Genomic DNA, 24,328 nt, shown 5'->3' with positions numbered 1-24,328 from the left:
TCAAAATATTTTAGCGATCAGATTCAAATGCTGAGTAATCCAAACCCCACAGACGGTGCTAATCTACACAGCAAACCGTCCCATGGGTCCCGCTGCGATTTCAACCAAGGCGTCGAGCATAAAAATCGTACAGTGGACACAGTGGACGCTGTGTCGCCCGTGCCCACCGGGTCCCAGGGTCGGGGCATGCCCCCACCAGGGGCAAGCAGGCGGACCAGCCACCCGTGAGGCGACGCCTCGTGGCAGCGGACCAACCCCGCCCCAGGGCAAAAACAGGAAGCGAGGGGCGGGGTTCGGGATGTGACCGGGAGGATCTGCGCAGGCGCGCTGGCTGCGCCCGCGTTTCTCTCTGGAGATGGCTGCGGTAGCCCGTCTTGACGGAAGTGGGAGTGGGGCGTGACAGGGACCGCTGTGGCCGGAGGTCAGCGCGAGTAGAAGGCTAGATCTCCCGGGACCTTCAAATCGTCTTGCTCCCCAGGGGCCTCCGGGGCGGAGGGGCGGGGCATCCGCGGAGGGGCGGGCGTCGCGGGAAAGGGGCGGGGCGTCGCGGGAAGGGGCGTGGCGTCACGGGGAAGGGAGGGCCGCGCTGCTCCGCGACCGCCGCAGCGACGCAGGAGGAGACGGGGATGTGAGCCACGGGCCCGGCGTGCGGGGACGATGCTCGCGCTGCTGGGCTCGGCGGCCCTGGTGCTGGTGGCCGGGGCGCCGTGGGTGCTGCTCGCAGCCGCAGGTGAGCCGAGGGGCCTGGCCGAGGGCCGGGCGGCGGGCAGGGGGAGGCCTGGGCCGCTCTGCGGGCGCGGGTGGCCGGAGTCCCCGCACGCTGGCTGACCCGGGCTCCCTCCCGGCGCCCGCGCCCTGCCCCAGCCGGGGACGCTCGCACGCTCGCACGCTCGCTCGGGGCGGAGGGAGGGCGGGAGGGAGAGCAGACGGCCGCAGAATCGCGCTGGCCCAGCCTGGTGCAGCTCGTCCCGGCTCGCCCGGCACTGAGAGCCGCCCTAACGGGCCGAGGCCGGAGCGTCTCACAAACACGGACAAGCAAGCCGGGAAGCCAGTGGGCCAGCTGGCTGGGGAACGGCGACAGACAAGGCCTCTTCCTGGAGGCCTAAGGACCCAGAAGGCAGCCAGGCCGCGGCAAGCTCGGCTTCCTCTTAGGAATCGGACGCCCCAAGTGTCACCCTCCCTCCTGCAGATAGCGCCCAGGACTGTAACCTCGCGCAGCTGGCCTATAGGAGCTTTCTCTTAGAAGTCCTCAGTGGTGGCGCTCGCCTTTAATCCAGCACTGGGGAGGCAGAGGCAGGTGGATCTCTGTGAGTTCGAGGCCAGCCTGGTCTCCAGAGCGAGTGCCAGGACAGCCTCCAAAGCTACACAGAGAAACCCTGTCTCAAAAGAAAACAAAAAAGAAATCCTCACGTTCGTGTTTACTGCGATCTGCAAGGGAACGCCTCCCTGTTTTCCTGTGAAATGGACATCCGAAGTTAATTTTAGCCCGCTGTGGTGACATTCACCTGTCATCTCGGCCCCGGAGATACTGAGGCAAGAGAAACAGTAGCACCGGGCCACCGCGTCTGTGCTCAGTACTGAGGCTGTGTCTCAGAAGAATTGACCTCAAACTGAGCCAGTTACCGAGGCTCACTCTATAGGCGCATTTGCTGGACTCTTGCTACGCTTGTCACAGAGTGTTTTAAAGTAATAAACTAAACTTTCAGCGCTGCCGTTCCACAGATGGGGAAACTGAGGCACTCAGGTTTAAGTAGCCTGCCTAACATCGTGCACCAGTTTCTGACTGAATCGAAAAAACCATGCATTGATCGTCTTAACTGAGAGCCGTGTGGCTTAACCGCGCTGAGCAGTTGTTGTTTTGATTGTGTGTGTGTGTGTGTGTGTGTGTGTGAGAGAGAGAGAGAGAGAGAGAGAGAGAGAGAGAGAGAGAGAGAGAGAGAGAGAGAGAGAGAGGAGAAGAGAGGAGGAAAAGAGGAGAGAGGGAGAGAGAGAGGGGGAGAGGAGAAGAAGGGGGAGAGGGGAAAAAGGAGAGAGGGAAAGAAGGGAGAGGGAGGAAAAGAGGGAGAGAGAGAGAGAGAGAGAGAGAGAGAGAGAGAGCGCGCATTCATTGTGCGCCGCCTGTGTGCTCAGGAAACCGGAGGGCAGAGGCGAATGTCGGGCGCCTGGCTCTGCTGCTGCCCTCCGTATTGGGACAGGATCTCTAACTGAACGTGGAGCTGGATAATATACTGGCCGCCCATCAAGCTCGGAGGACCCCCCTGCTGCCGTCTGCTCCACACCGGGATGGCTGGCACGTGCTGCCACGCCCAGCTGGAGACCCGAACTCAGATTCTCACGCTTGCGCCATTTCCTTTAAGGCAGGTTCTAACCCGGCTGGCTTTGAACTTGAACCCTCTTGCCTCTGCTAGTTGAGTGCTGGGATTACTGGCATATGCTACCACCCCGAGCCAGAGATGGGTTAGTTGTTTTGTTGTTTTGAGATGGCCCTGGCAGAACTGGTACTCACAGAGATCAACCCACCTCTGCCTCTAGAGTACTGGGATTAAAAGTGTGCACCACCACACCCAACCAGAGCTGTTTTCCTAAAGGAAAACATTTCAAATAAAATAGTTGACTATCCTTTTACATGTTAAAGCCCTCCTTAGCCCTCTTGCTGTTAATGCTCTTCTCCCCCTAAAGGGACAATAATGTTGAAAAATTAGTGAATGGGTACTCTAAACTTGAGATTGTAATGTTGGTCCTTACTCCACAACTCAAATAAAATAAAATAAAATCATTCTTTTTGTCCTAGTAAGGGCCAGTCTAGGACTTTAGACCAAGAAAATTGTCCAACAAGTTAATGAAATCCTGCTGTATAAATGGATGGATGGATGTCTCTATGTTTACATCAGATTTCAGAAAATAGTACACCCTAGTGGTCAGCAAGATGAACATTAAAGCTTGGAAGCAACTGAAATTATAAATAAACGCTCATATATAAATTTTATATCTTGGACCAGCAAGATGGCTAAGTAGGAAAAGGTACCTGCCCCCAAGCCTGAGGACCTGAGTTCAATCCCCAACCCACTTGGTAGAGAGACCCGACTCCAGCAATCTGTCTTCTGACTTCCACATGCTCGCTCTAACATAAATGTGCCCACAGATAGACAAACACATGCACAAATTCAGTAATGTTATGTTACATGCTAAGGGGGGAATAAACTGTTGTTACTGACACTGCAGAATCTATGAAACAACGTCCAGTTAACTCTCATTTCCAAATCTCCATTCACTTCTGAGTCACCAAAGCACCAAAATGGTTTTACCATCAGGGGCTCCTTCAGTTAGAGAGATGATGGCACCCTGGAAGCATCAGGGGCTCCTTCAGTTAGCGACATGGCACCCTGGAAGCACCCCTATCTGTACCTCATCAAATCTCCACCTCCTCTCCGGCTCACAATCATTTTAATTACAATATTACCAACAGGGTTAGAGTGGTGACTCAGCAGTTTAGAACGTTGGCTTGTCTTTCAGAGGACCCAGGTTCAAGTCCCAGTACCCAGTTCTAGGTAGACCGATGCCCTTTTCTGGCTAGACAGGGACATGGTGTACATGCAGACAAAGTACTGACACATATAAAATAAATCTGAAAAGGAATACTGTGACCGCGACAGATGCTATTGGATCTTCTGTTAATCTCCTAAACCCAATCACTGCCCTTTCCGCACAGTCTGTAAATTCCAGCAAGTGGGATGGGGATCGAGTTAAGAGGGGAGATTGTGTTTAGGCTGAAGGTGGAAGACTCTGGTGGGGGTCCTGGGTCTCTCCTCATCCGATCTAGCTATACTCTTAGCCTCTGGAGTAGAAGCGTCAGGATATGACGTGGTTGTCTGAGACAGAAGTCAAAACAGTGGGGCCAGATCTGAAAAGATAGTTTTAAAAAATTACAGCCTAGGCGCTGGAGAGATGGCTCAGTGGATAAGAGTGCTGTTGTGTAGCGGGACCTTTCCCTAACCCTGGTCCAGGGAGTTCAGTACCTTCTTCTGACTTCCGTATCATGAGGCACACGTGGTGCACACACATGCATGCAGGAAAGACACTCATGCACGTAAAGTAAACCTTAAAAAAAAAAAAGCATATCAGGACTGGAGAGGTGGCTCACTTCAATCTCTACCTCCAGAAAATCCTAACAGCACCTGCTCTCATCTGCTCACACCCACACACAGACACAACACAAATATAACTTTAAAAAGTGTGTGTGTGGGGGGGGATCTGCATAAGACCAAACTAAACTCCCTTAACATAGGTGACAGTGGTGTGACTGGGACAATACATGAGGCCACTGGCAGTGGGTCCAAGATCTAACTCTAATGCACAAATTGACTAAGTGGAGCCCATTCTGTATGGAGAGATAGCTTGCCCAGCCTAGACACAGGGGTGTGGGGGTGGAGAGGGGCCTTGGTCCTGCCTCAACGAGATCAATGAGATGATGGGACAGACTTAGTAGACTTCCTAGGGGAGGCCTCACCCTCTCCATGGAGAAGATGGGAGGAGGGAGAGTGGAGGGAGTAGGAGGAAAGGAAGGAGGGGGAACTGGGATTGTAATGTAAAAAATAAATTAATTTTAAAAAGAGAAAAAGAACAGAAAAAAAGGGGGGTTACAACATGTCTTTTTAAGGATTCTAGAAATATGACTAGCAGGAGTCAGTGTCTCCACCTAGACAGCACTTTAAACTCTTTGGAACTCTCTGGAGTGTGCCAAAGACTTTAAATCATTAGCCCAAAAGAGTGACTCTGCTTTCAAGGGAAATGAAATACTTTCTTCTGAAACAAATATGAGTGACCAAAACCCAAGAATACCTATTCAAAGGTTACATGATCTTTTTTTTGTTTCTGTACCCATAGAGCAAACAAGTTCTACGTTATTCAGTAACTATAAGGATGCAGGGAGCAGGGCATTACATAGACAAGTTATAGGAGCGAGGGACACCCACCAGCCACCAGAAGGAAACGATACCTTACCTCATTCTTAGAAGATTGTCTACCTCAGTGGTCTACTCTTCTACCTACTTCCCTGCAAGTGTTAGGTCAGGAGAGACACTTGTTTCTGAAGGTTCTGGAGCAGCCCTTGCCCCAGCCTCCCAGTGCCTGAGGCGGCAGATGGGTCTGTGCTTTAATTCCTTTTGGAGGAAGATGCTGTCTAAACATGGTCCTTCTTGGAATGTGGTCTATTGTCATAGTTTCTTTGGAAGTTTCTAGTTCACACAATTAAGACTATAAGAGACAGGCATTATATATTAGTAAAGGTTCTATATAGCAATTATAAAGGCCCGCACACCTCATGTTTAAATTGTGTACGAAATCTGTCCATCCTTCCTAGGGTGGGGATCTTCCCTTTGTCCAGGATATACAAATAACCAATAAAGTAGTACGGAGATTGTGTCCAAGCAACCCTCTTATTTACCTAATAATGGCCCAAGTCCTCAACCACACTGTAATTACTCTGTATTGTATTAATTTTTATTATCTTCTTATGTCTGTTTTATTAAGCTATCATAACTGTAATTATGTAGGAAAATGTCTGGATAGAGCTGGGCTCTCACTGCAGTTTGAGGCATCCACTGGGGGCCTTGGCTACAGTGCCCACATTTCAGAGGAAACTGCTGTATACTTTGCTCTGTGTGAATAAATTCTGTCCTGGGCTTAGTGTTTAAGTCCTTAACTGCACTTGGAAAGACCTGGATTCAGTTCCCAGCACCCACTTGGGGTTCAAAACCATCTGTATCTTCAATTGCAGGAGATCTGATGCCCTCTTCTCACCTACATGGAGTACACACACACAAAGTACTCTACATAAAATAGAATACATAAGTCAAATTTAAAATTTTTAAATACTTTTGTTATTCCCTGAAATTAAAATACAGTTACATTGTTTCCCTCTTCCCTTTCCTCGTTCCACCCTCCCATCCATCCATCCATCCATCCATCCATCCATGTACCACCACAGCCACCAATACTCTATCAAATTCAGGGTCTCTTTTTCTGTGTGTGTGTGTGTGTGTCCACCACTACCGCCAACCCCGTCTCTATCAAATTCATGGTCTCTTTTTCTGTGTGTATGTCTGTCTCTGTCTGTTTGTATGTGTTCCTAAACATATAATTAACAACCTTCTCAGTGTGTATAATGTTACTTGTGTGTATATTTTCAGGCTGACCATTTGATATTAAATAATCAATATCAAATGATTGTTGTGCACTTCCCTGTGGAAGACTATTCTCTCCTGCTCTTGGCGGTATTCCTTAGTTGCCTATAGGGTTTTGTTTTGTTTTTCTAAGACTGAGGCCTCCTGAGCCTTTGCCCTTCCCCATTAACACATCTGCTGGCAGTGTGCTTGTTTAGATCATGCTAGGCAGCCTTACTGCTGAGACTTCATGGATGTAGCCTTTGACATTTCCAGGACACACAGTCTCACAGCAAACTCCTGTTCTTCTGGCTCTCACTGTCTGCTTCCTCTCCACAGTGATCCCCGAGCCTTAGGTTCACGAGCTGTAGCAGTATCAGTTGGGACTGAGCACCACAACTTTGTGTTTTATCAGTTGTGTTTTTCTGTTATGGTCTCCGTCTGTTGCAAAGAGAAGTTTCCTTGATGGTTGATGAGAACAACACTTAACCTGTGGTTATAAGGGCAAACATTTAAAATATAGTTAGGGATTATGCTGGTTTTAGTAAAGTGATGTTTGTAGGCCTGTCTTCGCTAGCCCTGGGCAGTTGGCGAGGTTTCCAGTCCCAGAAATGATTTCTGACTGGCTAAGCAGATCTTAAGTTCAGTTGGTGAACCATTGGTTACCACCAAGGTGTGTGTGCCACCATTGTGCCCTCAGCACTATGGTGCCATAGTATTAGTTGTCATTGTGGTCCTGAGGCATCGTAGCTTAAAAAAAATTTGAAACTCAGTCCTGCTATTGATGTGAAGAATAACAATTTATAATATATTTCACAGCGTATAAATAATCACTTTGTTGCATGTTGGCTTTATAGGTGCGGAAGATCTGGAGCCTCCTGAGGATGTGGATGTCTACATTATAGATGACAACTTTACCCTAAGGTGGAGCAGCAAGAACGAGTCACTGGGCAGTGTGACCTTTTCAGCAGAATATCAAATGTAGGTGACTGACTGGCTTGCTGGAATGATAGGGATCATTTTTATAATTTCAATACTGTAACTTCTTTTTAATGTGGGAAGCATTTGTTTTTTTCCATTATAGGGAATGTCATGTCCTCACATATTTGTGACTTTATCTCGGTGGAGACTGATCTGAAATGAAGGGCTGGTCGGGTGGCTCAGCAAGTAACAGCACTTGCCACCAAGCTCGATAGACTGAGTAGTGGGTTTCCAGGAGCCACCTGGAAAGGAAGAATGAACTCCTGCAAGTTGTCCTCAGACCTTCACTCATGTGCCTTGATGTGTTCACACACATGCACACATATACAGAATAAATAAAACATTTCTTGAGGGTTAAGGATGAGATTAGTAGACAGCCATCCCTGTATCATATTCATTAAATGTGGGGTAACCGTGTCTGAACTGTCTTTGACACATGGAGAGAACCCAGAAAGCCTGCTGGGTCTTGGAACAGCCCTCAGCCTCTACAGTTCTACCCTCATTCTCGTCATTTATAGAGGCGTCATTGTTTTAAACTTTTCAAGGTTATTTAATTTGGGTGTGTGAATGTGTTGGCTATATGTATGTATGTATGTGTACCATGTGCAGTCCAGAAAAGGACATCAGATTCCCTGGAACTGTAGTTAGGGAAGGTGGTTAGCCGTGTGGGTGCTGGGGACCTAACCCAGGTCCTCTGCAAGAGCAGTCAGTGCTGCTAACCCTGAGCCGTCTCTCCAGCCCTCGTATTTTCATTTCAGACACAGTTCATACTCATCAGTATTTTGGACCTACATTCCCATAGACTGGGTGTTTTTGTCGGTGCCTCTTTCTCAGCACTGACTTTCTGCCTCTCATTTGCTAAGAGGATGGGCAGAGAGCCTCAGAAGGCCGGCTTTCAGGAGGGCCCAGCTCAGGAGGCACAGCCCTCCATGTCCTGCACCCTTTGCCCCTGTGTCGATGGAGTCCGCAGTGAAGGTCGGTGTTAGGACTCCAGTGCCGCGTCCGACACTGCGCTCTGGTATTTCCACGTGTTACTGAAACAGTGACCCGAGAGTTTCCCAGCTGTGTCTGTGTACACAGGCACAGTGAGTTTTCATACCGTTTGTTCTTGGCTGAGTTTGGAATTCTTTCATCCAACAGCTGGTTTAGGTATAGTGAGGATGTTACCCCATAATAAAGAGCAGACACCAGGGTCACGCAAATATGATTCTTATCCCAGACTTGGTTCGTGGTGGTCTGTGCCCTCTGTTCTGGGAGGAGCACCACATGTGTGTGGTCCTTACCTGTTGTGCTGGCCTTGTAAGGGTCCCCTTGCAGAATCCTGTGTGACTGACAATGTTGGTGCAGTGTTGAGTAGACTGAGCAAATCGGCCTTTAGCCTGTCCTCCACTGCCGTCTGTCTGTCTGTCTGCCTTCCCTGTTTTCAGTGGAGGTGACGGTGAGGAGATTACCACCCAAATCAAGATCGTTCTAAGAGCAAAAGGAAACAGTTTTAAACGAGCTGGGCAACAGATCTCAACTGCAACTTGTCCTGGAACTCTGATGCTGATGATGTGGTGGTGATGATGATGGTGATGATGGTGATGATGGTGATGATGATGATGATGGTGATGATGATGATGGTGATGATGATGATGGTGATGATGGTGATGATGATGATGGCGATGATGATGGTGATGGTGATGATGATGGTGATGATGATGGTGATGATGGTGATGATGATGGTGATGATGATGATGGTGATGACAATGATAGTGATGACAATGATGGTGATGATGATGACAATGATGGTGGTGATGATGACGATGATGATGATGGTGATGATGATGACGATGATGGTGATGATGACAATGATGATGATGACAATGATGGTGATGATGATGACAATGATGGTGATGATGGGGATGATGATGATGATGGTGATGATGACGATGATGATGATGATGATGGTGACAATGATGGTGATGATGATGGTGATGATGATGATGGTGATGATGATGGTGATGATGATGACAATGATGGTGATGATGGTGATGACGATGATGGTGATGATGGTGATGATGATGATGATGGTGATGATGATGGTGGTGGTGATGATGGTGGTGATGATGGTGGTGATGATGATGGTGATGATGATGGTGGTGATGATGATGGTGATGATGATGATGGTGATGATAATGATGGTGATGATGATGGTGGTGATGGTGATGATGAGCTTAACTCTAAAGTTTGTTCTGATAATGGAGTAAGTGATTTTGTATAATGTACCCAGTGGGGCTGGGGTGATGACTCACTGCCCTTCCAGGGGACCCAAGGTAAGTTCCTATCACCCAGGTCAGCCAGCTCACAACTGTCTATAACTCCAGCTCAAGAGGTATCTGTAGGTACCTGTATTCACATGAACATACTCACATAAATAAATTCTTTTAAATGTTTTAAATAAAAAAAAATTTATCTGAATAAAATAAAAGCTGAAGTACCCAGGAGAGTGATAGAAATGATGAACTAATGTGTGAGCAGACTTACTGTGCACAGTATCTGTTTAGTAAACATGTACCTCCCTGAGTAGCCCAAATGCCTCTGTAGGGAGGAACCATAGAGGACATGAAGTTACTTCTTGAGACTAAGCTCATGAATGAGTCTTTTAATTGTAAATGATAAAGTATTTTTAAAGAAAATATAAAGCTAGCTCCCACTGTAAGAAGCTCCCTTGAATGCAGTAGCCATTCACTGACAGGTAAGCCACATCTCCAGGGACATGAAAGGAGACAGAGATAAAGAAATGATGGGTTAAAAGGACAATGGGGCTAATTTAGTAATCATGCAGTCAGTCAGTTTGTCAGTCAGACTGAGTCAAGGTATTGCTTATGCTAGGCCTGCACTGGCCACTGAGCAACACTACCACTAAATTTTTTTTATTTAACTTTTAATATTTTTTTCTTATTTTTGTTTGTTTAAATGTTTGTTTATGGACTCTTACTATATAGCCCAGAATGATTTCAAGCTTACTGTGTAGTCCAGGCTGGCCTCAAAAGTGCAATCCTCCTGCCTCAGCCTTCCCAGTGCTAGAATTGTAAACATGGATTATCGTTCCCAGCCATGCCGCCATTTTAACTATTGATACCACTCACCTAAATTTATGTGATTGGACATTTCCACTGGAATCCATTTGTTTTCATTGGATGCCAAGATGTGTGTTCTGGAGATGTGATAGAAATATGGAGACCGGGGTCTAGAGAGGCATAGCCGTGAAAGGCGCTGGCCTGGAAGACAGCCCAACTTAGGTGCTCAGCACAGGTCGGGCAGCCCTCAGCACCTGTAACCCCAGCTCCAGCTGTTCCCCAACCTTTTGTCCTCAAAGGTACCCACAATAACATATGCATGCCCACACAGATACATACATATACCCATAATTTTAGAAGAAATCTTTGAAGAATTAAAGACTCCAGGAAACAGAAAGAACAATGGGTCTGGGGGAGGGCAGAGGAAGCTGACAGCCACAACTCGGAAGTCTGCCCTAGAACAGGCTGCGGCCATCTGTTCATAGAGAGAGTCACCTGGGGTCACCAGATCAATTCCCAGTCTTTAAAAAGAAGTTAAAGTCCAGAGACAGAGGTTCATCTCCCAGAAGTCACACAACTGTCTTGAAACAGGCCGGCCAAATCTGTTTTTGTCTCATGGATCGTTTATTTCTGTGTCCTTGAAATGCTAATGTAACCACCCATAAAATTGAAGTGAAAACCCTGTTAAAAATTGACTAAATGGGGGCTGGGGAGATGGCTCAGGGGTTAAGAACACTGACTGTTCTTCCAGAGGTCCCGAGTTCAATTCCCAGCAACCACATGGTGGCTCGCAACCATCTGTAACAGGATCTGGTGCCCTCTACTGGCCTGCACTGTATACATGATAAATAAATAAAATATTTTTTAAAAATTGACTAAATGAGCTGGTGGTGGTGGTGGCAGGCGGCCAGCGGCACACACCTTTAATCCCAGCACTTGGCAGACAAAGGCAGATTGATAGATCTCTGTGAGTTTGAGACCAGACTGGTCTACAGAGAGAGTTCCAAGACAGCCAGAGCTATTCTATAGAGAAACCCTGTCTTGACAAACAAAACAAAAACAAAGTGATCCCTAATGGCAGTAGCCTCTACTATTCCAGATGACATACTTGTTAATGGCCTTGTGCTTGGGCACATACTGGGCACAGTTTGTACAGCAAATTGCCTGCACATTGCCCCAAATGGCCTTTTAGATGCATCCATTGGGTTTTGTTGTTGGTTTTGGTTTTTTGGTTTCCGGCCCTTCGCTTACTTGAACACACTTAACACATAGTGATACTCAACATAGGAAATAAATTCTTAAATTAAGCTAACCATGTTGGTGAGCAGGAAATGTATTTGAAACTTCTATATAGTCATCAGCTCATTCAGTTTTGTTTTGTTTTCTCCATTAAAAGAGACGAGACGGAGAACTGGTTAAAATTGCCTGGGTGTCAACATGTTACAGGGACTGAATGCAAATTCTCTTTACTGAACACAAGTATGTATGTCAAAATGAAGTTTCGTGTAAGAGCCGAAACAGGAAAGTTTGCTTCTTCATGGACTGAGGTTGACCCATTCATTCCATTTCTCAGAGGTAAGAGAATTGATGTCACCAGAGTTCTCTGTGTGACCCATTCATCTGTGTGGTGCCGCTCCCATGCCCTAAGGCCCTTTTTTCTGGCCTTCTGTATTAGTGGCTCTCCAAGTGTGGTTGCCAAGAGCCTTTAGTAGCCCCAGGAAGTCAAGGCTCTCCCTAGTAATTCAGAGACTTAATTGCCTCATTCATTTTGATAATCTCTGTAAACAAAGGAATTTTTGAAAGGACACTAGACCTGTGGTGTGAACTTACTGACTGCAGACATGGGGTCTGTCTGTGCTGGTTAGCCCACATATTAATGAGATTTTCTTAAAGTAGAACAATATCGTACCTTAAAATCTTGTTGTTTTGGGGGCTGGAGAGATGGCTCAGTGGTTAAGAGCACTGACTGTTCTTCCAGAGGTCCTGAGTTCAATTCCCAGCAACCACATGGTGGATCACAACCACCTTGAATGAGATCTGGTGCCCTCACAGGCAGAAGACTATACATAATAAATAAATAAATAAATAAAATCCAAAAAAAAAAAATCTTGTTGTTTTGGAAATGTACTTCTTTTAAACAGTGTTTCTGATAGTTTTATCATCTTTGTGAATTCACATTTTATCTGTTGTTATGGTCAGTATGCTGAATGTCAAAGCACTTCTCCAGTACAGGTCTTGCACAGCTTCCATGATTTCCGTAGCAGTATAAAGAGATCTAGGACCAGAAGTCAAGGGACACTGTCCTGTCCCAGCCTTTGAAAGGCGTGGCCTGCACTCACTGTCTGTCATTTTACCCACCCAGTTCTCATAACTGTCCTTCACTTCTTCCTTCTCGAGTACCGTCACTTCTGCAGACGTCAGCCGCCACCTCTTGCTGCGTGTGCATTCCTGGTCCTCCGGCTCAGCACCTGACCACAGGGTGGACGTGGCTCCTCTCTCTAGAAGCTCTCCCTCCTCTCCTGCCTCACCAGGGCGCTGCTTGTTCCCGAGTCTCCTGATCACTGAGTTTTCCTCTTTCTGTTTCTTTTGTTCTCTTCTCCAGGAAATTTCAAGGTTGGGCTTCAACAGGTCCCAGGTGCAGTCATTAAACCTGCTTTGACCCCAGCCTTACATTCCCTGCCCCATCGTCCCCACCATCCCTATCCAGTGTCCACCTAGATGCTAAAACTATCTCGTAGTAAAAATGGTCAGGTGAAGCACCCAGTCTCCCTCACAGCCCTTCCTGCGGCCTCACCATCTCAGGAAATGACATCAGTGGGTAATTTGCTCAAGCTCAGACCCATTTCCTACATCTTGTACCTCAGCACATCCCTCTGACCACCCTGTGAGGGTGTCTGAGACGGTCCTCACCTTTCTGCCAAGGCCCTTGTCTTCTTCTCTTGCTGACCTCTCTCCTTCTCATCCTGTCTGTACCATCCCCCGCACTTTACGCGTTTTTCTGCAGTGCGTACCTGCATGTCTTTGTTTGGGGGTTGTTCCTGCCACGTCCTCACAAAGTGTCAGACCCGTGAGGGCCTTCCTCTGTCTTACCACACCGGACAGACACTGTTTATTGTGAGCGTTTGGAATGGTGCTTCTGAAGTTACAGAACTGTTCTCTGATGTCAACAGCTCACATTGGCCCCCCAGGAGTACGTTTAGCAGCTGAAGATCAAGCTGTAATAGTCTACATCTCTCATCCCGGACAAGGTGGGAAGATGTGGTCAAGCGATATTCTTCGCTTCGAGTACAGGGTAGTAATCTGGCAGAAGTCTTCCAATGAGACAGTAAGTTTCTGTTTTCACCTGGGCTCCCTGTGAGAGAGAAGGTGGCGAGTGAATTCTAAAACTTGACTGTGTGTTTTTTATCTTTTTTGTAGCAGAGTATTACAACCACTTATTATACAGAAAAGATTTCAAAACTGTTGCCAGAGACTACTTACTGTTTAAAAGTTAAAGCAATACATTCGTCCCTCGGGAAACACAGCAATTATAGTGCAGTGCAATGTATAAACACCACAGGTAAGAAAGAACTCTGACTTTACATCAATAACTGACTATTGACAGCATTTAATTTGGGCATTTTCTCCTCTAATTGCTGAACCATTTTATATGATGGTTTAATAATTATTAAAGCATTAGTATGGATATGCCATTGAACACTTGTCTAGCACACCCACAAAAGGAAGGAAGCGTAACAGTGCTTACAGAATCAAGTCATTTACTTTGTAATTTTTGTCCCAGTACTAATGAAAATCAATTCTGCTTGACAGTTAAAATGCTTTTTACTTGCCTGTCTTCCTCATGTAGCTGCTAGCACAATGGCCAGCACCCAAAGCATACCCCTGCAGAGCATACCCCTGCAGAGCATACCCCTGCAGAGCATACCCCTGCAGAGCATACCCCTGCAGATGCGATGTCAAAGCTGAAAACAGCCTGCAATACTTAGTCACTGCCAACCTGGCTGATAGCTAAGGTTGGGGTAGGAGCTGCTTCCTGGTTTTAATAATAACTTTAGTGTGTTTGCCTCTTAAAATCAAACAAAATAAAGGTGCTTCTGTCCCACTGGTTTAAAATGTGTGTCTAATGGATTCTTTGGCTTCTAGAGGCCAGTAAGATGCCAGTGCCGGAAAACATAGAAGTGGATGCCCGTGGTGAGAGCTATGTTCTGAAATGGGACTGTGCGTCTACAGACGTGAGCTTCAGAGCGCAGTGGCTCCCGTGAGTTCCTTTCCCGAGTGTTCTTACTCAGTTACTTTGATGTGCACCCACGCTCCTTCTGGGTGTGACGTGTCACAGACAGTGACTGATAGGTGTGATGGTTGGGAAGCAGGGAATTTCACTGTAGGGAATAAGGTGGAGAGCAGAGCCCCTACCAGCCGGCCCTGGCCTCTGTACACTTCCCAGCTCTTACACAGTGGACACAGCACACTCATGCACATGCGCACACTCACTGGCTCACACACAAAGAAAGGAAAAGTAGTCACCCAGAAAGGTGGTTCCATTCAAAACCTGCCTTTCTGCTGCACACGGCCTGTGGCTGCATCAAGGGTTCATCTCAGAGGCCATGTCCACCAAGGAGGTGTTTCATTCATTCCATTAACTCAGAATGGCAGAGTGGGCCCTTAGCTAAATCTTCAAAAGCCCTCCTCCTGCCAGACTGTAACCTGACAGGAAAGCGAAGCAGCCACCATCTCTTCAGGTTTTGCCCACACTCTGTGGAGGGGTTGTAGACGTATGCAGCAGAAGGAAAGGCCCTATTTTAGTGTTGGCTGAATTTTGTGACAGAAATGTTCCCATCATGGCCACTTTGAGGCCACCGGTGTGAAATCTTTGAGTGTGGGCCTGGGAAGACTTGCAAGTACATGACGTGCTGTTAAGTAGTGTATTTGAGCATATGAGGCTAAAGTGGCTTCAAGAACACATAAAATATAACTAGGATTTCTCAGTTATGGTTACTGTGGTTGTGATGAGTTATGGTCACTGTGACCAAAAGCAATTTGAGGAAGAAAGGGTTTATTTGGCTTGCACTTTGTATCATAGTCCATCATTGAGCAAAGTCAGGGCAGGAGCCTGGAGTCGGGAGCTGATGCAGAGGCCGTGGAGGGGAACTGCTTACTGGCTTGCTCCTCAGGGCTTGCTTGCTTTCTTCCTTTCTTCCTTTCTTTCTTTCTTCCAATTTTATTTATTATGTATAGTGTTTTATATGCCTGCAGGCCAGAAGAGGGCACCAGATCTCATTACAGATGGTTGTGAGCCACCACGTTGTTGCTGGGAATTGAACTCAGGACCTTTGGAAGAATAGCCAGTGCTCTTAACCACTGAGCCATCTCTCCAGCCTCAGGGCTTTCTTATCAAACCCAGGACCACCAGCCAGGGGTGTCCATACCCACAATGTGCTGCCCCCTCCCATAGGTCAGGAATTAAGAAAATGCCCTACAAGCTTGTCTGCTGAGAGCGTAAATATTCCACAGGCATTTCCTGTCTCAGATGACTGTAGCTTGTATCAACTTCCCATAAAACTAGCCACACATAAGACAAAGTGCGTTCTTAATATTTTCAGTAAGTTTTTATTTCTGAATTTTATATCAGCCTTCTGTAAAGGGAGACTTTTCCATCAGTCCCCCATCTAGTCTAGGTCCTACTGGACCAGTTTCTCTCCACCTACAAGGTCCAAAGCCACTATGAAATAACTACCCAGAGACCTAATATATATTTGTAATTGTTTGGCCATTGGCTTAGGCTTCTTACTAGCTAGGTCTCTCTTAGTTATTAACCCATTTCTATTAATCTGTGTATCACCATGTGGCCTTGACTTACCTAGGTGATGCCCTGGCATCCTGCCTCCCCAGTGGCTCCTTCTGTCTGCCTCTTTGTTCGGAATTCCCACTTATCCATTGGCTGAAACAGCTTTATTTATCAACCAATAAGAAACACATAGTTATAGCATACAGGAAACATCCCCCATCAGCCTTCTAATAATAATTTGTTTATAAAACATGTACTTTGAAGAGATGGCTTAGCAGAGAAAGTGCTCACCATGCAAACATGAGCCAGAGCTGAGATCCCTAGAACCAGGGAGATCCTACAGGTGTAATAGCACCTGTAGTCCCAACACCCGAGAGTCAGATGGGGCGCTCTGAGGCAAGCTGGCTGGCTAGCCTGGTCACGTCAGCAAGCTGCAAGTTGAGTGAGAGATCAGCTTAAGCCTACATAAACACACGCAAACACATTCACATACTCACACAGTGAGCATCAGGCTTGCTGTGTTACTAAGAAATTCAGGCACACTCTAGAGCATCCTCAACTCTCCCTTGTTGGGGGATCAGTGTCTCCTCCATTGTCCCACGAGTTTCCTAAGTGGGGAAACTGTCCCTGGGGCCACAGTGCTTATTGCAGTGTCTGACATATTATAAATCTCAGTACATATTTACTGAGTTCATGGTTGAATTTAACCTTTTATTTTGTCTGTTCTTTCAAAGTGGCTATTTTAAAAGTATTTCTGGAAGCTCTTCAAATGAATGGAAACCAATACCTACCTGTGCAGATGTCCAAACTACGCACTGTGTCTTTCCTAAAAACACCATCCACACGGGACTGTTCTTTCTCCGGGTACAAGCATTCAGTGGAAAAAGCACATCTTTTTGGTCTGAAGACAAATTGATTGATTCCCAAAAATACAGTAAGCCAAGTTTTCTTTGAGACGGTACCTGACACTGTAGCCCAGGCTGGCCTGGAACTCCCTGTGTAGCTCAGGCTGGCTTCAAACTCATGGCAGTTCTCCTGCCTGAGCTCCTGAGAGCTGAGGTTATGGGTGTGGTTCGTGCGTGCCTTGTGTCAGTGTTTTACGTGAGACTGTAATTTCCTCATTTAATTGAGGATTGTAAAGATTGTCTTAAGGAGTCTAATTCCATATTCTTTCTTTATGTGTCTCTCCCAGCTACCATTCCTCCTCCCGTCCTTGCTGTCACCCCTACTAGGGATTCATTGCTTGTCTATGTCAGCTGTCAAGACAATTCCAGCAGCAAGTGTCATGGGCTAACTTATGAAATCATCTTTTGGGAAAAGACTTCCAGTACTAAGGTAAGAAGCCTCCACAGTAACTTTGTGACTTGGCCTCACAACTGTGATTTGGGAAAGAAACAGCAGGGAGGGAGAGGGAGAGAATAAGAAATCCCACCTTTAAGGTTTGGGGAAAATCTTTTAAACACTGGACTGTGGCTGTGTGCAGTGGAGTGAATGTCAGCCTTTTCTGTGTCCATGACAATTACAGGTTGCCTGCATCTGGGCCCTACTTGGTTGTGTGTGTGAGTCCAGGCGTGTGCGCATGCTGTGTCTGTGTGTGTGTATGTGCGCTTGCATGTGTGTATAGCAGGCTTCCTTGGACCACCAGCCCCCAAATCACGACAGGGAGACTTATTAATTATGAATGCACAGCCTTAACTTAGGCTTGCTTCTTAACTTAAATTAACCCATTTCTATTCATCTGTCTGCGGCTCCAAGGCTCATCTGCACACTGTCCATCCTGCTTTCCTGCTTCCTCTGTGCCTGCCAGCCCTGCCTAGCCCTCCTCTGCCCACCTATTGACCGTTCAGCTTTTTATTAGACCAATCAGGTGCCCTAGACAGGCAAGGTGAGACAGGAACACATCTTTACATAGTTACACACATATGCTGTCCACAGCATGCGTGTCATCAATTGAATGCACATTGTGGGGCACACGTGGAGGTCTGGGGCAGACTGGGAGTGATAGCACCTTGCCCCTCCCAGGCACTGAGCTCAGGTGGTCAGGCTCTTCAGCAGGCACCTTTACCTACTGGGCCGTCTTGCCAACCTTCCAGTTTGCTTTTGAAATACATCCTGAGTCTGTTGCTGTGGAATTAGAACCATTTTTACCATGATTCCCAAGTACTCCTCTAATCTAAGGTTCCTTTGCAAGAATGCCATTTGAGCCAGGTAATTCCTTGTGGTGAAGCTGTCTTACTTTATTGGATATCTGACATCACTGGGCTCCAGGGTAATTCCTTGTGGTGAAGCTGTCTTACTTTATTGGATATCTGACATCACTGGGCTCCATCGGGTGTCTGTAACGCTCCCTCAGAGGTGTGTCAACCACAAGTATCTTCAGATGTTGTCATATGCCCTCAGCTGGTGGCTCAATAGGGACAGAGCCCTGGGTGTGATGAATTTTGTGGATTCCAGAGGAGAAGAAGCCTCCAGCATTCGGCTTAACCTATGGTGGGAGAACCAGCTAAAACGTCTCCTCATGGAGTAGTAATGAGAAGGGTCAAGGGTTGCTCTGAACCAGCAATGACATACCATACCACGAACCCTGTGGGACATCAGTCAAGGAATCAAGCATAAAATCTGGTTCAAGTGACATAGCAAACACTGTCTCTTCATGGAAATTTAAACAAATTGAACAGGGCTGTCTGCCTACACTACTGTAGCACCATTTAACTCATTGAGAATTATCCTTGACATTCACTGGGCATGAGGTCAGACAAGCTGATTCTATGGCCCACGCTACAAACTTTATCCTGACCTTTGGTGTTGGTATAGTCTTCTGTAAAGCAGTGGTAGCCCTAGCAACTTGGCTTTATGGGTGTTCATCAGATTTGAAATGAGGTGACATGAAAATACCTGGCACAGACTCAGTACATCTTAGTGACTGTGCTGTCCCTTGAAATCCTGGCAGCAACTCGTATCCTGACTTGTGCTAAGGTTTTTACATGACCTGGCCTGTCTCTCTTCAAAAAGACAGTGTTTGCAGTTAATTTGTGCAGCAGACACGGATGAGTGTTGCTCACTTTCTCACTGATGGGAACAGAAGCCCAAGTGTGCCTGGTGGCATGGTCTGGCCTTTGTGCTTCACCAGGGATATACATGTCACCTAGTCTCTGAGACACAGAGGATGAGATGGTAGACCAGGCCTTAGAGGGAACTACCCAGCCAGTTTGTGACCTGGTGAGAAAACCATTGGAGTTGAAATGGCTTTGTTACACAGCTCTGTTGTAGCATTGGAAAATGAGGGATCAATGAGGTGACTCGTGGCAGCAGCAGAGCGAGGCTGGAACCCTTACTCTTAACTGTCCCCACCATTGTGCTAAGTGACAGTCAGATTGAGAATGCCCTGAGGGAGGCATTATAGGGAACAGATTTTTAACTCTGATTTGGTTCTAATGGGTTAATTAAAACAAGTTTATACTGCTTAGACACATACTAACTAGATTTTTGGAAGACACCAATCAGTAATAGAAAAAGAATCCAGCTGGGCGGTGGTGGCACACACCTTTAATTCCAGCACTCGGGAGGCAGAGGCAGGCGGATCTCTGTGAGTTCGAGACCAGCCTGGTCTACAAGAGCTAGTTCCAGGACGGCCTCCAAAGCCACAGAGAAACCCTGTCTCGGGGGAGAAAGAAAAAAAAAAGGAATCCAGAAAATACCTATTCTCTATCTGATTTTCTGAGGTGACTGGATTTTATCACGGTTTTATTATTTTTATAGAGAAATATGGTGAAGGAAAGCCCAGAGTTTACCATTGAGAACCTGCAACCACAGACTGTGTATTGTGTACAAGCCAGAGTTCTCTTGTTTGCCACGTGGAACAGAAGCAGCAGCTTCACTGATGTGCTGTGTGAGAAAACAAGGCCAGGTGAGAGCTTCTGGACAGGTTTAATGGAGCAGGAGGTGATAGAAGCACTGCATTGGGATTGGTGAAGAATTTCTTTGCTTCAAATGGTGGAACACGTCCTTCCTGAACCACAGGCATCAAGAGCAAACCCAGCCGAGTCCTGCAGGCCAGGGAACACACCTCTGCTCAATTCAGTCCATGCTCCCATTGCTGCTCTTCCCCCGGGGCTCACATTAATTGCAAACAACCGGATTGCTCGTTTGTCCTTTTCTGGTTCTGAGTGACCTTGTGGAAATGGACATTTGTTGTGAGGGTTGTGATGAGCCAGTGCTGTAGTCTCCTTTGTGTTTTTTTTTCCTGGAGGCGAATGGCTTAGCCATGGAAGGCTCTGAAGATTTTTTGGGTTCCGAGCTGTGCAGGTGCTGGGACACCAGCTGAGGGACCTCTCTGTTCATACAGCTCTCCCCTTGAGCCCAGGCTCAGTTCAGGTGTGGTGTCACTGCCCTCGGCGGTGAGTTAAGTGCCACCCAGGAGGGTTCTCAGGATACCATTCCTCCCTGTGGCTGCTCTCACAAGAGTGTGCTAACGCTTGTGTTGTGTTTTAGGACATTCTTCTTCCATGATCTGGATCATAACTGGATTTGGCACTCTGTTTTTTTCTGTCTTCATCCTTTATGCCGGAAAGAACTTCCTGAAATACCTCAATTATGTGTTCTTTTCATCGCCCAAGCCTCCCGCCAGTATTGACGAGGTACGTTCTTTCTTGTCACCAGCTAGGAAGCGGGGAGCAAGTGTTCAGATTCAACAGATGATCTGTGCTTTCTTGATGTCCAGGAAGTAACCTGGGTGGCTGTGGTGGTGCATGCCTGTGGAACTTAGGAAACTGAGACAGGATTGCAGTGAGTTTGAGGCCAGTGTGAGCTGAGTAGTCAGGTCCTATCTCCAAAAACAAGATAGAAGGTTTTCAGAAGCTCCAGGCCAGCCAGGGCTGTAGAGAAACCTGTCACAAACCAGGGTGGTGGCACCCTCCTTTAATCTCAGCACTTCGGGGTCAGGCAGGGCTATACAGTAAAACTCGGTCTCAAAAAACAGATGAAAATTTTCAGACAATGGCTTAATGCATAACAGCTGTCCTGTTTAGCAATGATCTACAGAAGCTGTATTTTGGTTCCAAGTGAGTGCATGTAGGTGTGTAACAACACACTTGAAAGTGGACAGCACTGATGTTATCCCTAAGAAATGACCAGAGAAACGCTGCCCCGATAGTTCCGAGTCCAGAGGCAGAGCCTGGGGCAGGCCGTTTTCTCCATGAGTGATGCTGCCGACTTCCTATTCCCAGAACAGGCACTTGATGCCCGGGGATAAACACTAGTGACCTTCTCCTGTGGCCTTGTCACGGGGTGATGGGGGCTAGCATGCTCCAGGATCAGTCTTGGAGGACACTGGAGGTGAGCATGCGTGAGTCTGAGACAAGGGGCTTCCTCTTGCCATCATCTGCCCTCAACGGCACCTGACCGTTTGAGAGTGAAACACAGGCTGTGGTGGGAGGAACAGCTTGCTCTGGCCTCGCGTGGTGTTTGTCTTGGCATTCACTATCTGTGTGGTTTTTCACACCACACCAGAAACACTGCCACCCTATTCTCCATCTGACTTCACTAGTTCCCTGGGTGAAGTCACAGAACCGTGAGTTTCTTTCAGGACTCCTATGAGGTCAGCACTGAATGGGGAAGGGCTGGTCCTAGAACCTGCAACTCGGGCAATCTGTTTCCCCCGGGGAAGGCTCAGGCTGGCCTTGAGAAACAGTGCAGCCAAGAGTCAGGCTTTGGATGAAGGGGCTCCAGGGGAGCGTTGGTGGCCTTGCTGCTGTGTGAAACCGAGCAACTTCTGTTAGAGAAGCAGAGTCCTAAGGAACAAGGGACCTGAGCCGTGAGGGCCCGATGCCCTCAGCTCAGCATTCTCTGCTGGAGTCCCCAGCTCGCCAGTGTGCTTGGGCAGTGACAGTCGTGATGTAAAACTGGCTCCTGACCAGCTCGACTGCAGGGAGACGTTTGTCTCTCACTTGTCACTGGTGAGCTAGGTATGGTCACTTGAGAATGTCCTTGATCCCAGGGCCCCCACCCCAGCCTCAACAGCGCACAGTGTCTATCTAAGCATTCTTCACAGCCTTACCCAAAAAAGGCCTTCAGTCTGGTGGCCTCACTCACCTTCTGAGCCTTGACCGCGCATTGCTGAGTTTGTCTCATCTGTTAGATTGCACACGCCAAAAGACAGGTCTGCTAATGTTAGACATAAGAAAGCAGAGAAGCTAAACAACCTGTGTTCCTTTCCTTTTTACCATTAGTTTTTCTCTGAGCCGCCTTCAAAGAACCTTCTGTTTTTGACTCCTGAGGAACACACTGAGAGATGCTTCATCATTGAAAACACAGACACTGTTGCTGTAACAGAAGAAAATCACACTCCCGAGGAAGAACACAGAAAGTACACTTCCCAGACCAGCCAGGACTCGGGGAACTATTCTAATGAAGAGGAAAATACCACCGGGAGCGAAAGCAGCCAAGGGCTTAGGCTGTAGGACTGCATCTGCCCACGGTGGGCTCTTCTAGAGTTCCATGTCGGAGTCCAGGGAGCACGTCTTGCCCTCCTGGGACCTGTGAGAGGGGTCCGCTTCTTGGGAAAGCAGAAGCATCTTCAAAGCCCAGTCCTGCAGGCACAGCAGCTCTCCAGCCCTGACTCGGACGGCCATAGTCGGGCACAATGTGCACTCCTCTGTGATGAGGAAGGCTTAATGGAAGGTGGCTGCCTGATTCTGCTGGCAGCTGAAGTCTCCAGTGCTGTCTCGGGCCACAGGTGTGTCCCTGCTGCACATGGCCTCTGGTCTTCTCTCTCGGTGTTCATATTCTAGGAGATATCCAGAACATACATTTGGCTTTTTAATACTGCCATGCCCTAAGGTGCCTCAGAGGTACTGTTGTCTACACTAGCACTTCCTAACACCTGGCTTTCCACAGCAGTGCCTTCTGCCTAGAACTCAGAAGTCACTGAAGCCGTGGAGAAAGGGGACTCTTCGTGAGTCGAGAGTAGCTGCCCTTACAGTGTAAGATCTCAGTGCGGCCTGGGTAAGCACGTTGCACTCTAGTGCTTGTAGGACAAGACAGACGTGGAATCAGTCATTCAGTGAGGAAGACGAACCGTGTACAGTCTGCCTTTTTATTAACACCCAATGCTGGTGTCTATGGCTCTTGTGTGTTATTTTATAACACCAGGCTGACCGCTCCTCTCCAGCAGTATTCGGAGCCCTTTCAGCACCCATGTGCTTACAGTGTCAGCTGCTAGGGTGAAGGAAGGATTTTGATTGTGTGGTGCTGTCTGCGGGTGCCTGTAACAAACCTGAAATGGATGCCCATGGGTGTCTTTCGTAGGCAGACATCTGGCAACCCCAGTGGCTCCAGGTTGACTGTCAGTCCAGGTGTGGCAGGACCCAGCTGGGTGGTGGCGCCCTCCTTTAGTCCCAGCACTTGGGAGACGGAGGCGGGCAGAACGGGTGAGAATGTTGGGCACAGCCTCACCCCCGGTGTCCTCTGTACTGTGCTGCTTTAACCACCCAGGCCAGCCCCGCCCATCCTGTGTTCCCCACGGAAGAGCTCCTTCTGACAGGACAGCCTACAGAGAAGCAAGGCCTGTCAGGAGGTGGGGAAGTGAAGGCCAGGACATGAACATGAAGTGTTCCATCCCTTACAAGTACAAACACGGGTCTTCAGGGTGAGACCTCAGAACAAGTCCTCGGTGGCTGCAGCAGGTGGGGAGGGGACTTCCCTTGCCTATTAAACCAACCACAAAGGCAGTCCCACCCCATGCCTCTTGGTGCCTACTACAAACAGGCTGCCTGCTAAGATGACAGGGTTGTCCTTAGGAATGCCATGCACCCCAGCACCCACATGGTGGGCTCACAAATAGCTGTCACTTAACTTTAGACGATGCAGCTTGGGCTCCTGGTTGCACCAGGCATGAGCAAGGTGTACTCACATGTAGGCAAGACACCCATACACATAAAAGTAAAACCTTTAAACAATTACAGATCTAAAAAGAAATAGCATGCACCTGAGGGCGGGCAGACTGAGAATCATCGGCAGTTCCTGGAGGAGCTCAGTGCCGTCTAAGATGAACGTGGACGTGGTCTCAGTAACGTGTGTGCAGATGTAAACAGTGACAGGCCCATGGACTCATCTACACGCACCCACACAGGTGACCTGGCTACATTCCGTTAGTATTGCCTAGAGCCCCTGTTAGCGGTTGACTCTAAAATAGAGCAGCTGCTCCAGACCAGAATCAAAGAAATCTGTAACCTATAAAAAGGTTCATGTGACAAATAGCCAAGGAACAGCGGTGCCTGCTGTGTTCCCTTCCCTGAGCAGCACAGCAGGGGCCCATTGTATGAGCATGTGCATATGTGTAT

The 24,328-nt window shown here is 47.6% G+C and overlaps 1 protein-coding gene across 2 annotated transcripts; it reads left to right on the top strand.

The window, feature by feature from the left end:
• The first annotated feature begins 575 nt into the window (after window positions 1–575).
• Ifnar1 (interferon alpha and beta receptor subunit 1) lies at window positions 576–22,682 on the top strand. Of its 2 annotated transcripts, none has more exons than XM_035444321.1 (11): window positions 576–730; window positions 7,019–7,142; window positions 11,601–11,779; window positions 13,375–13,529; window positions 13,625–13,763; window positions 14,348–14,462; window positions 16,724–16,923; window positions 17,182–17,324; window positions 19,749–19,896; window positions 20,481–20,626; window positions 22,217–22,682. In XM_035444321.1, exons 1-11 carry the CDS (start codon window positions 658–660, stop codon window positions 22,445–22,447), a joined length of 1,653 nt encoding a protein of 550 aa, XP_035300212.1. In that variant the 5' UTR covers window positions 576–657; the 3' UTR covers window positions 22,448–22,682. The 2 variants fall into 2 exon arrangements, with proteins under 2 accessions (XP_035300212.1, XP_035300211.1); XM_035444320.1 differs by having other exon boundaries at window positions 13,622–13,763.
• The last annotated feature ends 1,646 nt before the right edge of the window (window positions 22,683–24,328 follow it).

This window comes from Cricetulus griseus, chromosome 4, assembly GCF_003668045.3.
Source record: "Cricetulus griseus strain 17A/GY chromosome 4, alternate assembly CriGri-PICRH-1.0, whole genome shotgun sequence".
NCBI classification, from domain to species: Eukaryota; Metazoa; Chordata; class Mammalia; order Rodentia; family Cricetidae; genus Cricetulus; species Cricetulus griseus.
The sequence above is the reverse complement of the archived record's forward strand: the minus strand, read 5'-3'. Positions and strand labels throughout refer to the sequence as shown.